The sequence below is a fragment of the Bombyx mori genome, chromosome 24 (assembly GCF_030269925.1).
Source record: "Bombyx mori chromosome 24, ASM3026992v2".
In the NCBI taxonomy this organism is placed as follows: Eukaryota; Metazoa; Arthropoda; class Insecta; order Lepidoptera; family Bombycidae; genus Bombyx; species Bombyx mori.
The window spans coordinates 2,786,847-2,804,571 of NC_085130.1; the positions used below are offsets into that span (position 1 = coordinate 2,786,847).

At 38.6% G+C, this 17,725-nt stretch overlaps 1 protein-coding gene across 2 annotated transcripts in view; it reads left to right on the forward strand.

The window, feature by feature from the left end:
* LOC100431171 (orthodenticle) overlaps window positions 1-17,725 on the forward strand; it is a 99,069-nt gene that overhangs the window by 26,570 nt on the left and 54,774 nt on the right. Inside the window, exons 1-2 of one of the 2 annotated variants that reach the window (XM_062675510.1) lie at window positions 9,545-9,616; window positions 16,515-16,878. In XM_062675510.1, the coding sequence (XP_062531494.1) occupies window positions 16,629-16,878 (250 nt within the window). In that variant the 5' untranslated portion in view covers window positions 9,545-9,616; window positions 16,515-16,628. 2 annotated transcript variants of the gene reach the window in all.

The window sequence follows — 17,725 nt, forward strand, 5'->3', positions numbered from 1 at the left end:
AGACATCTACAACGTAAATTCGCCACCCACCTTGAAATTTAAGTTCTAAGGCCTCAGTATAGTCACAACGGCTGCCCCACTGCTTCACGACTGAAATAGGCAGGGCGGTGGTACCTACCCGTGCGGACTCACAAGAGGTCCTACCACCAGTAATTGCGCAAATTATAATTTTGCGGGTTTGATTTTTATTACACGGTGTTATTCCTTCACCGTGGAAGTCAATCGGGAACATTTGTTAAGTACGTATTTCATTAGAAAAATTAAGCTTCTTCGGACACATCATGCGATCTCCCAGACATGAATTAGAGAAGCTCATAATTACGGGTCGCATAGAAGGCAAGCGCGCCGTGGGCAGAACACCAGCCGGAAGGTCAGATCTAGTAAAAGAAACGGCCGTCTGGTGTAGTGGTAAGTGACATGGTCACTACACAAGGGGGTTCCGGGTTCGAATCCCGCCAAGGGAAGATATTTGTATGATAAATATAAATGTCTTTTCCATGGTTATGGATGTATATTAAATATATGTATGTGTATAATAAAAATCTTACATTTATTTCCGTTATCTGGTACCTGTAACACAAGTTCTTTTCGAACTTATCACGGGACCAGTAACGTGGCGTGATTGTTAGTAAATATTTATTTATTTATTATTTATTATTACTTGGTGGTAGTCTGTACCGTCCTCCTACGTCCCCGGGCGCAATAACAATTCCTTTTTCAAACGAGGCTAGCGAAGTATAGGTACACAGTGGTAAACAACAACTTGATTCTGCCTCTCGCGTTGATGACGTATGAATCTGTCAACGAGGGCATCAGCAAAAGTCATTCTTAGGCATGCGCTAAGTACGTATTTCATTACAAAAATTGGTATCTTCCTGCGGGAAGCTTCCATTGGGCTTCTTGTCCTTTAGGCCACGACGATCCCAAAACAGAACAGTCATTCGAAAAGATTATCTAAAAATAGGCCACCCACATATAAAAGTAATAAATTAAATTATAGATTTAATAAAATTCGACACAATTACACCCTCAGTTTTGTTTGAATCACGTACTGTCGCGTCGTTTAGTCGTTGCGAAATTTCAAAAAGCGAACCGAAAGTTTTTGTTGCGTTCCATTTTCGAATGTCACGTACGGTTTTTTTTTTTACTACCCCCATTACTGTTTTATTTTGGAGGGGGGATTCGGAGCGGTAATAATTGTTAAAGTTTATAACAAGACTGCTTTAAGGTTTAATCAACCCAAACCAAAACTTCAATGTTAAGTATAAGTCTAATAGTGAACACTCTCTGTGTGCTCACAAAGTGGATTGAGGCTCTAATATCCTAGAGAATTTCCACTAATTTTTCGTAAATGCGTTCCTAGATAATTCGTGTGCGACTTTGCCATTCGGTACAATAGAGCGATACTTAGCTTGACTAGTATATGCAGTCGGCGTCGATGCGCCACTTCGATAAAGCGGCACGACACGAGAAACCTCTCATCGTGGCCGCCGGCAACTACATTCCCGATCCTGCGGAAAGAATGGAAAGCAGTCGACGTCGCCCAAAACACGTCATCTCGGATTCTCCCGATCCACTAACGGTGCTTTTAGGTACCTCAAGCACCGGTCACCGTTCTCGTCGAACCCGTCGCTTGCGACGAAGGGCTCGACGAGTAAATTAACCCACAGACACAGCCCACTGAGTTTCTCGCCGGATCTTCTCAGTGGGTCGCGTTTCCGATCCGGTGGTAGATTTTGCGAAGCACGGCTCTTGCTAGGGTTCGTGTTAGCAACGTCGTCCGGTTTGAGCCCCGTGAGCTCACCTACTAGTTAAGGATACGCTGGAATAGCCTCTCAAGGCTACTTAAGGCTCAAGCTTAGGTAGGAAAAAAAAAAAAAAAGAAAATGCTTGAGATTCTTCGGCAGGTCGTGATTCCACTCCGGTGGTAAACATGAGTTGTAGGCACAATTAAAACTATGTACACGGTTTGATCTCGCATCTTTTAATTGTCATTTTGTTATTACTGACGTTTCGAATACCTACTCCGCAGTTTTCGTGGTCGCCGAGGATTGAGGAGTTACTCGTCAATTGCTAACCATTTGCTAACCGATTCACCGAACTAACTGTATTAAGATGACCACGGAAACTGTGGACTATTCGAATCGTCTAGAAATGTAGAAATGGTTTACTGGTGGTAGGACCTCTTATGAGTCCGCACGGGTAGGTACCACCACCCGGCCTATTTCTGCCGTGAAGCAGTAATGCGTTTCGATTTGAAGGGTGGGGTAGCCGTTGTAACTGTACTTGAGACCTTAGAACTCATATTTCAAGGTGGGTGGCGTATTTACGTTGTAGATGTCTATGGGCTCCAGTAACCACTTAACACCAGGTAAGCTGTGAGCTCGTCCACTCATCTAAGCAATTAAAAAAAAGGAGGATTACAATATACGAACCACCAAGCGACAGTCCAAAGTGGGCTTCGGCAGTCACGTCATGTCTACGAAAGTCTCAACATACAAGCGCTAAAAATAGTTGAATAAAAAAAAGGCTTAAACCTTAATTGCATTTCAGAAAAACGCAATCTGACCCGACAATCGATTGCTCACTCATAAACGTCAACAATACGAACTGAGCCGGGCCGACGCAAAACACCCACATTTACATCGGCTTGTTTACCTGAATGACGAGAATTCGCGAAAATTACGCACTATTTCAAGTACACACTACTACTCATAACGCACTCCATATTACCGCATCGAAAGGTCATTACACCGCACGCAATGGATAAATAACTTTAAAAACGTGGGCGAGCAATGACAAAAAGATAATTCAAAATAAACCAAACTTAAATCGAAAGTTTTATTTACACATCCGAGTCTAGATTCTGTGTGCAGCCTTATTCCTCCCGCCCAGTATCGGCAGGCTCCAATCTCCTCGGCAAGTTGTTTGCTAGGCGGTAGAAATTTTCAACCACGCCTCACAACACCCTACGCGGTCCGTCTCGTTTTGGCACGTTGTAAGCGCGTCTCGTGTCCCGCTCGCTCCGGTATCGATTTTCGCCGGTCGCTACCCGACGCTTAGGATGCTCGACGATCGTTGGCAGCTTTTATGGTCAGTTTTAAAATCGATATTCACGTTTTATTCGGTCGATAAATTCATAAGTTTTCCTTTTAAGAGTTTTTGCGTTTGCCGATGTCCTTGGTCTCGGTGAGGTGAGTCATATGTTGAAGCGGCAACGTTCGAACAAAGATGTATTCAACGCATGCGGTGTTACGTTTAAAAATTAAATGCGTTATGATCAATGAATACCCTTTTTAACAATACCTTTTTGGGACACTGGATGGCCTTAATATGTTCTGCTGTCTCGATGACAAGAACCAATGTAATATCATAACGGTAGTAATTATTCAAGTATACCTATAGTTATATAAAAATATAGCTTTTTTGCCCTTGAAGGCAGACGAGCATACGGCCCACCTGATGGTTTGTGGTTACCGTCGCCCGTGGACTTCAGCAATGCTAGGACCAAGCCGCTGCCTACCGTAAAAGCTGTTCCGAAATGTCATAACGTTAAATTTGGAAAAGAAAACCAATTTTTTTATAGTGTTGTACCACAATGGTTTGGGAAAACGTTTTTTTGTCTTTTTCTTTTTCTTAATTTTTTTCTCTTCGGTACTCTCTCGTATTGAAATCTTTACGAAGACTCGAATTACCTACGGGTGTTGATAGAGCAATAAATAAATCTACAAATTAGATTTGAACATTGAAAGCATATTTCGTTAAAAATTAATCTGAGATTGTGAAACTATTTATATTTTATTAATTCAATATTCCAGAGGTTATTTCGAACAATCAATCGAATCGAATCAAAGGTTACCCTTACATATATAATAATTTACCTATTGAATAAACTATTCAATGTTTTGTAAAGCATGTTATCTAATTTATCTAAATATCAATCTTAATATAACTTAATATAATCTTACTTACTTAATATAATCGGGGGCTGAGTATAATTATCATTTAATATAATAATGTACTTCTATCATTAAATATGTCTCATTTAGTTCGATTTTAAGCTTATGCTATATCTACTATTATGGCATCGGTCACTGGCCTCTAGCTTTCCAAGAGTTAATTTTAAAAGCGTAGGCTCGGAGCTTTGATAACGATAAATATATACTAACGATTAATTTCATATTTATTTGTTTTGCTGTCGGTACAGGCCAACACATTAGAGCGAAGTTATTGCTTTGTCATCGGTCCTCGATGCGTGTGCATATTTAATGCATATTAATCAAGACTAGAGGTCCCGCAGTAGTCGAAATTCGACTATAATTAATTGGAATTGTAAATTTGTACACTATTATGATTGTATTTTATACTTCTATAATCACAAATTTCGCCAAGGCTACACTATAAAAAAATATTAATAAAGACAAACAATATTTAATCTATTCTCAATTTGACCACACACGTCAAGAACAAAAGTTTGACAATAAATAGTATGCATGCGCGTGTGCGTCAAATACATGGCATGTAGTGTGTGTAATGTTTTCTTTATTGATTTGATGTATCTTTTATGCATTATTTTAAAAAATATATTAGCATTGTGCACTTCTTCTCTATATTCTCTATAAGTGTTTAAAATTTCATACTCCTCCGTCCGCGCAATTAACGTAAAAAGGGATACAAAGTTTTTGCTTCACGTGTTAATGTATAGATAGTCGGACCTCTTGAAGTCGACACGAAAATGACGTTCAGAGATTCCGTTAAAACGTAATCAAAAAGATCGAAGCCGGATAGAAATGCGACATTCGTCTAAAGCTTTTACGAATCAAATCCCCACTAAAATATATCAAACGTCTAACGTTTATTCATAGAACAAAGCATATAGATCAGTACTAAAAACGCATAAATTCATTCGACGAGAATAAAAAATAATAATCATTTATTCTATTTATTCCTCCGTTAGTATAATCCCACGGCCTCTTGACCGTTTCTGCAATATCGCTCGGATATCTCAGTATTTGCCGACACGCGCTCCACAACTTTACTCCCCGGAGAGTCGAGCACTACTGTGCCTGTGGATCAAGTTACAGGACTGGAGCGATTTTAGAATTAACAAAAAAAAACGCATTTATATTTTTCACTAGCGGCCCACTCCGGCTCCGCTCGGGTCTTTAACAAAAATATCAACGATATAATATATGACGTTGCTTTATTTTTTTAAATAAACGAACACTTATTGCGGCATAACTATAATAGTTAGACATATGCTGTCGCGACATTTTTTGTAAACAATAATGTGTTCTACAAAGTCGTAGTACATTATTTTATTCTATCATCAATAGTTTTGGCAGGGCACGCGATGTAAATAATATTTTAGGTAATTTTTTTACATCTTGGGTTACATTATTGGAGTTTAAGTAAGGATCTCTAATTTTTTTTCAAATGTCACTCGGGAATAGTGTAGCTTCCAAACAGTGAAAGAATTTTTCAAATCGGTTCAGTATTTTCGGAGCCTATTCAATACAAACAAACAAAGCTTTCCTCTTTATAATATGAGTATAGAATATTAGCATACCCTTATCTACCAGTAGCGACAAGGGGCTATTTTGGCTTCATCTTGACTGGAAGAGAACTCAATGCTTTGCTGAATCTACCACCGCAATCGGTACTCACTGATAAGACCCGACGAGAAACTCGACAGGTCCTAAGTCTTTGAAATGCTTATATTAAACCATGTAACATAATCATTGCGTGATTCAGGAATACAATTATCTGGAAGGGCTAGGGTATTTCCCGAGCGCTATGACGGATCGTTTAAAAGATATTGGTGGAAAAGAATCGCGGCCCACTGAGAAGACCCGGCGAGAAACTCAGTTAATTTACTCGTCGAGCCCTTCGTCGCAAGCGACGGGTTCGACGAGGACGGTGACCGGTGCTTGAGGTACTTAAAAACACCGTTAATGGATCGGGAGGATCGGTAATGACCTGTTTAGAGCAAACTATCCTAATCATCATTAACCTGCCCTTCTCCCAGTCCCCTGGGGTCGGCGCAACATGTTTTCTCCTTCCATACTCTTCTATCGTATACCATTTCTTCGCTCACTCCCCTCTTACCCATATCGTGTTTCACACAATCCATCCATTTCTTCTTAGGTCTACCTCTTCCTCTATATCCTTACATTAAATTAAATCTACATTCATAGTTAACACTCTCTTACCAACCTCATTTTCATTTCGTCTCATCACATGTCCATACCATCCCAAACGAGCAAACTATCCTAATATAATGTCGTAATTCAGAATTTATATATGTATTTACATATATGCAAACGCTATCTGAAAATATTGTCAACGCGATTCAGGTATTTGAAAAATATATTCTAGTCTATTAATAAGTACAGGTGTTGTCTCTTTTGCGTTTCGGATGCCAACAACACAAGCAGAAAACTGAAGGCCGTTTGAATATGGAAAGCTTTTTCACATGTTGACATATGACACAGCTGACGTTAGTGAATCTTTGGTTTTTGAAGTGATAACTTCTTATGAAGGCTAAACCGTCTCGTTACGTAACGCGTTACGGCACCAGTTTATCTGGCTTCTCTTTCTCTCACGCATAGTGCAGCGACACAGAACTTATGTAACTCATAACTATTTATATTATTATTTTCAATTTATGTTACAATTTTTTTTACATTATCATATTAATATACACAATAACCTAAGCTTTTCTCAAGTTAAAAAATTTCAATATTAAATAGTTCAACTTAGATAAGTTTAAGTAATCACTACTGTCGGGTGTGTCAGACGCACACGCTTTTTTTTGTTTGTTAAAGTAGCATTAGCAGTTCTAGCTTTTATCTCAAAACTTGCACCATCTAAATCATTTAGAGAATCATTGCGCAAGTAATGAGGGTATCCAGTTACTCCCCAGCGAATCAACTGATTTGCTTTTAGCGTTGTCTGCGCGGTATTACGATACGTACGTACGTGCGCGCCTAATTGTTTTCCACTCGCCTCTTTTGTGGCAAATCAACGGGGAATACACTTGTGATTTGCTCTTTTAACGTTCCCCTATTTTAACGTCGGCGTATATATCACAACAAACCGACGAACTACTACTAATATGGTAGTATTTTTTTAAACATGGTAACATAATTGTTTAAAATTTGCATTCGAAATTTGAAATTTGAAAATTTAATAGAGTTCTAAATTCGAATTTTGATTTTGAATTCATTTTATTTCAACGTTTCTTCGAATGTGTAACCGAACTGTCATGTCGGACAATGAGGAGTAGGGTAGTCCATTTGAACTTACGTGTCCAATAACATTTAATATTTTTTTGGACAAGTGCTACAAAATCTTCAGATGGCACTATCCTTGTTTGGATCTGTTTGTTTGTTTAAGACCTCTGTCGAGTTCAGTTATGGGACTTTCGAGTTTTTTGTTCAAATAAAATATTTATCTACATACGTAATAAAGAGCTTTTCAATAATCTATCATAAATCGGAAGATTGTAAATTGAAATACTGATACTCTCATTTTCGTAAACTGCGTGGCGATTTTGTAACGCCTATATACATGCGATCTATACAGGATAACCCCTTAAAAACCGAAAAATTCAAACATTGTATTTTGACAAAGACATTAATTTCGGGCGCGATAATTGCCCGTCGGGGGCTGCCATTGTGACAAATTTCTCGCTTCGGAACACACTATTAACTATTTCAATGGTTGTGTGGGTATTTTTTTTTTTTCAACTAAAACTTCTGAGTAACCATTTGTCGAGACCACAATGGGGGATCTTTCGGCACTTTTTGTGGTTCAGATATTAGGATCTGCTGGTTTAGGATTAAATCGGAACGTCGATTGAGTAACTTTCTTAGATCTGAGGAAACCACCTTGGTAATTTGAGAGCGCTGCTAAGACTTCGCCTTTCTGGACTGGTTAGAGTGGCGAAAATGAATATTCACCTCCAGTTAACAGAGGCGTCGTGTGACCGAGTTACAGAAAGCCTTTTAAGACTTAAGCAATTTTAAGCCGTTATGCAATGGAATACAATGCACATTGCGATATCTATACCCGATAATCTCTCCACACTAGATGGGATATGAGAATGTTCACTCATTACAGAGTTGTGCCGTCTCGGATACAAGTGTCTTAGGGGCAAAGGCGTATTTAGCTCATGTAGCTCCTGTGTGTAATCGTCATCCTAGCGCCCTCTAGTAAGAGCGCTTTCAAAATGCAATAGGTACATATAACAGGTCTGTTGAGTCTGTGCTTATATAGAGCGTGTGTGATATTATGCAGGGTGATAATTGTTAATAAGACATGACAGTTTGCAACCTGTTTACTGTGCGACGACTGGACACAAACTGTCTAAGCTAAGCCAGCTACAGGTCCATTGAAAGTGTGCCCACTGAGTTTCTCGCCGGATCTTCTCAGTAGGTCGCGATTCCGAACCGGTGGTAGATTCTGCGAAACACTGCTCTTGCTAGGGTCAGTTAGCAACGTCGTCAGCTTAGAGCCCCGTGAGCTGACCTACTCGCCCGGTTAAGCTGGCATAACCCCTCAAGTTTACCAGCATAGGTAGGTAAAAAAAGACACTGCAAAGGAATTTGTTGGAAGACCGATACAAACATAACTTAGAGACGCAAAGGGTGTTTAAAATCAATGATCCACTGTTACCTAGCATAGAATACAATATTTTTTTTATTGCTTAGGTAGGTGGACGAGCTCACAGCCCACCTGATGTTAAGTGGTTACTGGAGCCCATAGACATCCACAACGTAAATGCGCCACCCACCTTGAGATATAAGCTCTAAGGTCTCAAATTTAGTTACAACGGCTGCCCCACCCTTCAAACCAAAACGCATTACTGCTTCACGGCAAAAATAGGCAAGGTGGTGGTATCTACCCGCGCGGACTCACAAGAGGTCCTACCACCAGTAAAAGATATTGGACGGCTACCTGAATCGCTCGTCACTCGTAACTATACTTGAGATCTTTAGAACTTATATGTCAAGGTGGGTGGCCCATTTACGTTGTAGATGTCTATGGGCTCCAGTAACCACTTAACACCAGGTGGGCTGTGAGCTCGTCCAACGAACCAACGTCTAACCATCTAAGCAATAAAATAAAATCGCGCTTACGGCGTTTTCAAGATGATTTTGCGTATTTACAAGCAATCAAAGCCGCCTGATGAAATATATTCCTTTAGTCGGTTCCTCCAGACCTGTCATAAAACGTACCTCTAATCTCGGTTATCCTATAATCACGCGTGTATCCGATCCGTCACACCGGCATCCATTGCCGCCAACTGCGCAAACACCGAATAATTACGCGCTCGCAAAAGGGCGCGAAATGTTTGTTTTTCTTAACGTTACACAATATGGCCGCTGTGTTTGCCAACGGATATTATTTATGGGCGCTCGTTCATTGAATTGACAAATATATTTTGGCGGCATTGACATCATTCAGGGGTGGAATGTGATAATGGACGGTTTTTTTGTAACGGAGGTTTGTTTGTTGTTAGCAGTTGATAGAGCTTTCACGGTAGGCAGCGGCTTGGCTCTCCCTCTGGCATTGCTGAGGTCCATGGACGACGCTAACCGTTCGCCATCAGGTATGCTCGTCTGCCTAGAAACTCAATAAAAAAAAGAATATATTTTACAATAAAAACTAGCTCTTGCCCGCGACTTCGTCCGCGTGGAATAGTTCACGAATAATGTTTTATTTTAGTACAAATTTGGTTAGCATAAAAACGTTATAGTGAGCCAACCTTAACATATAGACATAATATGCTGTCGCGGACTTTCTTTTAGGTCTTTTAAAGGGGAACAATTCTGTTATACTTTATTTTAGCGAAACTTTAACCGTTTCTGCAGCGCACGCACCGGAAGCTCTCAAAAGGGATAAAAACCCGATTTTGAAACATTCTTTATTGGTGCTCCGCTTGTATTGGTCTTAACGTGATGTTATAGCCTATAGCCTTCCTCGATAAATGGGCCATCTAACATTGAAATAATTTTTCAAATTAGACCAGTAGTTCCTGAGATTAGCGCGTTCAAACCATCAAACTCTTCAGTTTTATAATATTAGTATAGATGAGATTTAGATCTAGTGTCTAAAAGTGGGAGGCATTTACATTGTTGATGTCCATAGGCGCCTAAACTAAGCACTAGGTAGGTACGCTCTCACACGAGACCTATACACAGCGTTGCGTGGTATAATGTTGCAAAGAACATTTTGCTTAACATTCCAAAGAGTCTCAGGTTATCGTCAAAATCAAAAACCGTTTTCGTACGAAGAAATATTATGTTCTTAAAAATAACTAGATTATGACCGAGCTTTGCTCGTTTTTTTTTTTTTTGATAACGCCATCTTGTTGTATCTTTAAAGCGGTTAGTTGCCCTCAATTAAGAAAAATAGTATTACTATTCGCCAATAGATGTCGGGAAGAGTTGATTATTGAAAACACGAATAAAACAACATTTTCTGAAAATAAATCGTAGCTAGATCGATTTATCGCCCCCGAAATTCCCTGTAGGTATACTAAATTTTATAAAAATCGTTGGAGCCGTTTCCGAGATTCAGATTATATGTTATATTATATATATTAACAAGAATTGCTCGTTTAAAGGTATAAGATTTATCTGCTATGCATCACAATAGTATCAGCTAGAAGACGTCGACTGCTGATGGGGAGTATCTCTTAGACTACCAGGATAATCGTTTTAAAGCGACCTGCCTTATTGAAGTCTTAATAACATTTATAAAGTAGTTTAATTGTATCGTAACTACTCAGTATACGTTGAGCGATCGAAATCCAACCCTAAACTCTGATAAACTCAAGACTTAGATTGATATAAAGCGTTAAATTCGCTGTTTTGTTTTGGATTTTTAAAAAAAACACTGTTACGAATTTTCGTAACGAGCTTTTATTAGCTTGGAATCTATGTTTGTTTGTGTAACAGAATCTTTGGACGTCACTTTCGTTGACTTCAAGACGTCATATTAACTTGAAATTTCGCGCACGCATCAAGTACTGACGACGATACAATAGTTTTATAACTTCGCCCTAATATCCTGATCGGTATCGAGAGGAGAAAAATGGAATGGCCTCCTTTGTCGTATCACTCTTGTCAGAGCGGTCGTTGTCGTCATTCGGTATTATTGCTGTGGGCAGATGTTATACGCCTCACGAGCAATCGCCTCCCGGTTTGTTGTGAGTCTGGTACACTCATGCAAACAGCCGCCAACTGCCGACTTGACTTAGTCGGTCCATCGCATGGGCAACCTTCCACGCGATCTGGTGCCTTCTACTTTGCCCTGAATGACAAGGCGCTCTATGGATACAATATAAATATATGTTAATATAACTGAGAAATTTCAGTTGTAGATTTATTTTAGTCTTTAGAATTAATGAATATGTTAGAGGAAGTCTGAAAGTAGCACCTGTGACAGAGAAGTTGAGAAGTGCGCATTTGGGATGGTATGGACATGTGATGAGACGAAATGAAAATGAGGTTGGTAAGAGAATGTTAACTAGGAATGTGGAAGGATATAGAGGAAGAGGTAGACCTAAGAAGAAATGGATGTATTGCGTGAAAGACGATATGGGTAAGAGGGGAGTGAGCGAAGAAATGGTATATGATAGAAGAGTATGGAAGGAGAAAACATGTTGCGCCAACCCTAGGTGACTGGGAGAAGGGCAGGATAATGATAATGATGATCTATTTTAGTCTTTTATTGAGTTAACAAAATGATTTTGTCCCAATTTCATTTATGGATAGCTCTTTAATAGCTCCTAAACAAAAAGAAACTAGTGAAGGCGGCGAACGCACGCGAAAAAGGTATTCGAATAGTTTTGTCTTTGTTTATTTATGTGTAGTTTTAACAATTGACAACGAAATATTGGAGGCGAGCAAGGCGTGTGCAAAAAAAAACCGGTATTGTCACCAACATTGGCCAGCGCCAGCGTTCTCGGAACCACAATCGCACTTTCCATTTAGCCACCTTGAATCTGTCAACAAAAGATTATCCTAAACTGCACTTATCTATTTGCGAAATCCCCACCGCACCCGACTATGACCTTTAAAGCCGAAGCGTTAGGGTACGTGTTTCCATGAAGCTCTCGTAATAAGGATTTCCGCTTCAACCAACCTGCTTTTGGCGGCAGACCCTCGAAAGGTGTTCGTATGTGCCAAAGGAAAGTATTTAGTTATCTTTCGTCTTGGGGCCGGCGGCGGTTCTACAGGGTTTCCACGTCATTGCTCTCCTGAGCCATTGTTACGACGAAGGCTCGCATAGTATAAACGTCTTTACCCTAAAAATATTCCATTTAGAAATGCAACATAGGTGGTTTCTTTTAAGTATTTATAGCAATTGGGTATCCATAGAAAATCAAATACCTTTCAACTCTATCCAGTCTTTAACACTACATTGACCGCAAAATTTTCATTTGCTTAATTACTGGTGGCAGGACGTCTTGTGAGTCCGCACCGGTAGGTACCACAACCCTGCCTATTTCTGCCGTGAAGCAGTAAATGCGTTTCGGTTTGAAGGGCGGGGCAGCCGTTGTTAAAAGTGAGACCTTAGAACTCATGTCTCGAGGTAGGTTGTGGCATTTACGTAGGTACGTTACGTAGGTCTATGGACTCAGGTAACCACTTAACACCAGGTGGCCCGTGAGCTCGTCCACACAACTAAGCAATAAAATTCTATACAAGACGATTATAACCAACCTAGACGTACCGCGTTCGGTCCAATTGGCAGTTAATAAATAATCTTATCGATTTTATTATTCAATTTGAATTAACTCCGGTAAGAGCAGTGTTTCGTTGAATCTACCACCGGTTCAAAATCGCGACCCGTTAAAAAAACCTGGCGAGAAACTCAGTGGGTTGTGTCCATGGCAGTAACACCAATCCCACTACTAAACATATGGAAGAAGTAAATAGGAAATATGGTTTTATTTTACTCTGACCAGATAGGCACTTGGCTGTAGTCGATTTATGAGGTGGACCATGCCTTCCTCATGGCGGAGTATTTTAATATATATCTAAGACCTAAGACTTGCTATTCTAAGCGTCGCTCAACTGATTGCCTTATAATTTTTTAATTTTAAACGCGATTGATATTCGATTCTCATTTACCTCTATAATTATTTTAAAAAAAGGGACACAAGTTTTGACTTTTAACAGTTCGAATTCAGATAGGTAACAAGACTCCCGAACTCTTCGTTACATATCCCCAAACTGATCCCACGATACCTTTTATACTCAAATGTCATCACTCTGATACGGCTCGTCAAAATTTTTTTTTCTTTCAACACAAAGACCACGATCATATCCCCCTCAATTTGGCAAAAGAACTTCAGGTAGAGCAGCAAAAAAATAAACGTGACAAAATGTCTGTAAACATGTACCTACACGTACCTTTGCCAAACATTGAAAAGAAAAAAAAGAAATGAAAAAAAAAAAAAACGCTTTACAATTCTGCAATTCGAACTCGAGACGAATCGAACACAGGAAAGTTCATTCAGCGTTTTAAATTTGGAAGGCGTTCCACGTGTTTGACTTTTGTAAACTGTTTTTTTTTTCTTTTTTTTTTTGAAATCAGAGTTGCAACAGCGCAGAAACTTCTACTATGGGTCGGGTAATTTGAAAAATATTACGAAGTACAAAAAAAATATTGTAAAATTATAAACTAATTGTATCCAGTTCGAATTCAATCGCACGTGAGCATCGTGCGCGCGTAGCGTAAATAATTGGCGTTTAAAAGTGAATTCTGTAACGTATCGATTTGTAAATTGCATTGAAACTGTCTGTTTAAGTGAAGTTAAGTGGTTCTCAAGTATCTTACTTAACGTATAATACAGTCATAAACCGTTCTAAGTTTACGAGCTAATGAAATTTAATAATAAATAACGTGGGTTTTATGTAATTAGCAAAATTATTTGTTCGTTTTACTATTTATGATAATCTATACAGACTTTTTTTTTTTTATTGCTTAGATGGGTGGACGAGCTCACAGCCCACCTGGTGCTAAGTGGTTACTGGAGCCCATAGACATCTACAACGTAAATGCGCCACCCACCTTGAGATATAAGTTCTAAGATCTCAGTATAGTTACAACGGCTGCCCCACCCTTCAGACCGAAACGCATTACTGCTTCACGGCAGAAATAGGCACTGTGGTGGTACCTACCCGCGCGGACTCACAAGAGGTTCTACCACCAGTAGACTCAATTGTAATGTGTCATTTTACTATATATTTTTTTACAAAACATGTTTCCAACATCCAAATCACATATAAGTAGAGAGTGAACAAAGAAAAAAAAGAGAAATTTAGAAATTTAAGTTTACACCAAAAAAACAAAAGCAACACAATACGCACATATTATTATGTACACCAACTTACACTGTAAAACTAAGTAATACTCATCGGACTAAATCACCACATAAATATTCCTAAATAGCATTTCTATATGCTACAAGTGACAAACAATAGATATCAGCATTAGAGAACTTAGTATCATACTAGCGGCCCGCTCCGGCTCCGCTCGGGTCTTTAACAAAAATTTCAACGATATTTGACGTTATTTTATTTTTTAAAATAAAAGAACACTTATTGCGGCATAACTAAAATAGTTAGACATACGCTGTCCCGACACTTTTTGTAAACAATAATGTGTTCTACAAAGTCGTAGTACATTATTTTATTCTATCATCAATAGTTTTCGCAGCGCACGCGATGTAAAGAATATTTTAGGTATTTTTTTACACCTTGGGTTACATTATTGGGGTTTCAGTAAGGATCCCTAATTTTTTTCAAAAAAGTTTATACCCTATGTCACTCGCGAATAGTGTAGCTTCTAAGCAGTGCAAAAATTTTTCAAATCGGCTCAGTAGTGTCGGAGCCTATTCAATACAAACAAACAAACAAATCTTTCCTCTTTATAATATTAGTATAGACAACCTACAAGATCTATGGACAAAAGAGTTAGAAGCATCTGCGAGTGCTCTGAGGAATTGTTTGAGATTACCTTAAGGACCTTTATCTCCTTTTTATCATCGCACCTCCCGCCATCGGAGCAGAGTTCATCCATATTATCTGGAACCGCTGCGTTCATCCACAGTGCGTTTCCAGATGACTTTTTTGCCACGTACCATCCGGCAATGGAATGAGCTCCCCTCCACGGTGTTTCCCGAGCGCTATAACATGTCCTTCTTCAAAAGAGACTTGTGGAGAGTATTTAGCGGTAGGCAGCAGCTTGATTCTGCCCCCGGCATTGCTGAAGTCCATGGGCGACGGTAACCACTCACCATCAGGTGGGCCGTATGCTCCTCTGCCTACAAGGGCAATAAAAATAAACCATATTTCGTTCGATCATGGGTGGCATGATAGAAATCAGACCATAACCAATAATAGTCCAAGGGTTAGACTTTCCCTAATTCTCATTTGTTGTATTATTGACATTTTACCTTTCACTATTAATTTATCATATTTAATTTCAACCAAAAAACGCACTTATGTAAATAGCAAAACGGATAAACAACTCATTTCATATTTGTTTTTTGTATTTAATTAATACTGGTTAGGGTATTATCAGAGCGAAGTTAGCGAAATCGGCGAAAATGTCTTTCAAAGATTCCGTCAGATGTCTGCAATTACGTAGTTAATAAAAGCATATTAAAAATAGGGTAGTCTAAAATTATATTTTATTGGTAACATTAAGCTCCGTTAGTAGCTATTAAATAAATAAAAAATCGTTCGACAAAACGGACGAGAAAATGGTACTTAATTGTTTCATCTTTGCCTATATATAGATGTTGATTTTGAAATCTACTATTCATAGTTAAAATTAATTATTTCTTAACAAAGACACCGTTTTGAATAGGAATACCAAACTCTGAGCTCTCATTTCAACCGATATTATACAACATTTTGAACTATTTTCGCCTCAGACCTCACAGCAAAAACTAATTCTATTCTTTTTTTTATTTTTTTTATTTAATGCATTTTTATTTTTTTTATTTAAAACATCTAGGGTCATTAACGACCACAGTTTACAGTATCATTTTAAGTTACATTGACTTGAACATCATACTAAATTATACAAATCAATGATCTTTAAAAAACTAAGGGTCTGCTTATACCCATCTTGAGTCAGTCCGTTAAATTATCAGGGAGTTTACAAAATTGTCTTTCTATGTCATATGCTTTACATTCAACTAAGAAGTGTACCACAGTTTGATCCAAACCACACTTACGTTTGTTTTTATCTGTTTTGGTAATAAGATGTGTGTGAGTTAAATTTGTGTGTCCAATCCGCAATCTTGTAAGAACCACTTGGTCATTTCTTTTAGTTAAGGAAAACGAAAGCTTATCAAAAATTGAATTTCTAATTTGAAATAAAAATGATATTGTGTTCTCAAATGATGATCCCAAAGAGTTTTAATTTTGAACTTGAGATGTTTTTAAATATCTGATGCAGTGAAAATGTTTGTTCTTTCGCAGAACCAAAAACATGTCTACGTGCCGACCTTCGAATCGAGTCTCGAACTAAAACGCCTCCCCAAGATGTCCACACACACACGAAGAAGGCTGCACCGGTGACTAACTCAACCCGACATGGCGCTGCTGACCAACTCCTCGACCACCGGTCCCACGGCCAGCGGGCCGACCGCCCCGCAGGCCCACCACTCCACGACGCCCCTACACCACTACTTCCACTACTTGAAGCAACCGTCGCCGTTGGCGCAGAACCCGTATGCTCATCATTCGAGCGCTCACCACATGGGCATGGGGCCCGGGCCGCTCGGTGGCTTGGGGCCGTTTGGGCTGACCCCGCACGGATTGGAAGCCGTAGGATTTCCTCAAGGTCAGTGTCCATTTCAATCGTCAGCATATCATATCTTTAAACGAGCAATTCTTGTATGTAAATATATATTATTATATAATCTGAATCTCGGAGACGGCTCCAACGATTTTCATAAAATTTAGTATACAGGGTATTTCGGGGGCGATAAATCAATCTAGCTACGATTTATTTTCAGAAAATGTTGTTTTTTTTCGTGTTTTCAATAAACAATCGATAATTTTGATTTTTTTTTAAAATAACCAGTTCATATTTCTTTTTTATTCCTCGGTTAGATCGAAAAATATTATTCTTATTTCATCATATTATTAATGTGTTATTCGTATTTAAATATAATTTCTAAAAAATTAAATTAATAAAAAAAGAAAAAATACCGATCCATCCAGGGACTTATATATAATTTGAAGAAGTACATGTAATTTTTTTTGTATCAAGTTCGTAATGTAAGCTGTCTATAGTCAGTCGAACAGAAAAAATCTAATTTAAACTAAATCCCAAAAACAATTTCAAAAATTCCTGCAAATTAAAAGTTCTGAAGTACATTACAAGCGTCTGCCGAGCAATTACGCCAGCTCGGTAGAAGAAAGATCTTTCTACGTCAAGTAAGGAATTTTGTATACATCATATCATAAACTATTTACGCTAAAATTAAAACGATATTGTTTGTGAATTGTGGATAAACAACTGTTTCCTTCGACTTCTATTGTTTAAGCAGTAACAAGAAATGGCAGACGCCATTTCGGCTCAAAATATTATCTTTCAAAAAACCCGTTTGCTAATTATCTATAAACCATTAATCGTAAAAACACTGTATTTATTTTATTAATGGTAACACCGATTGGAAAATCAT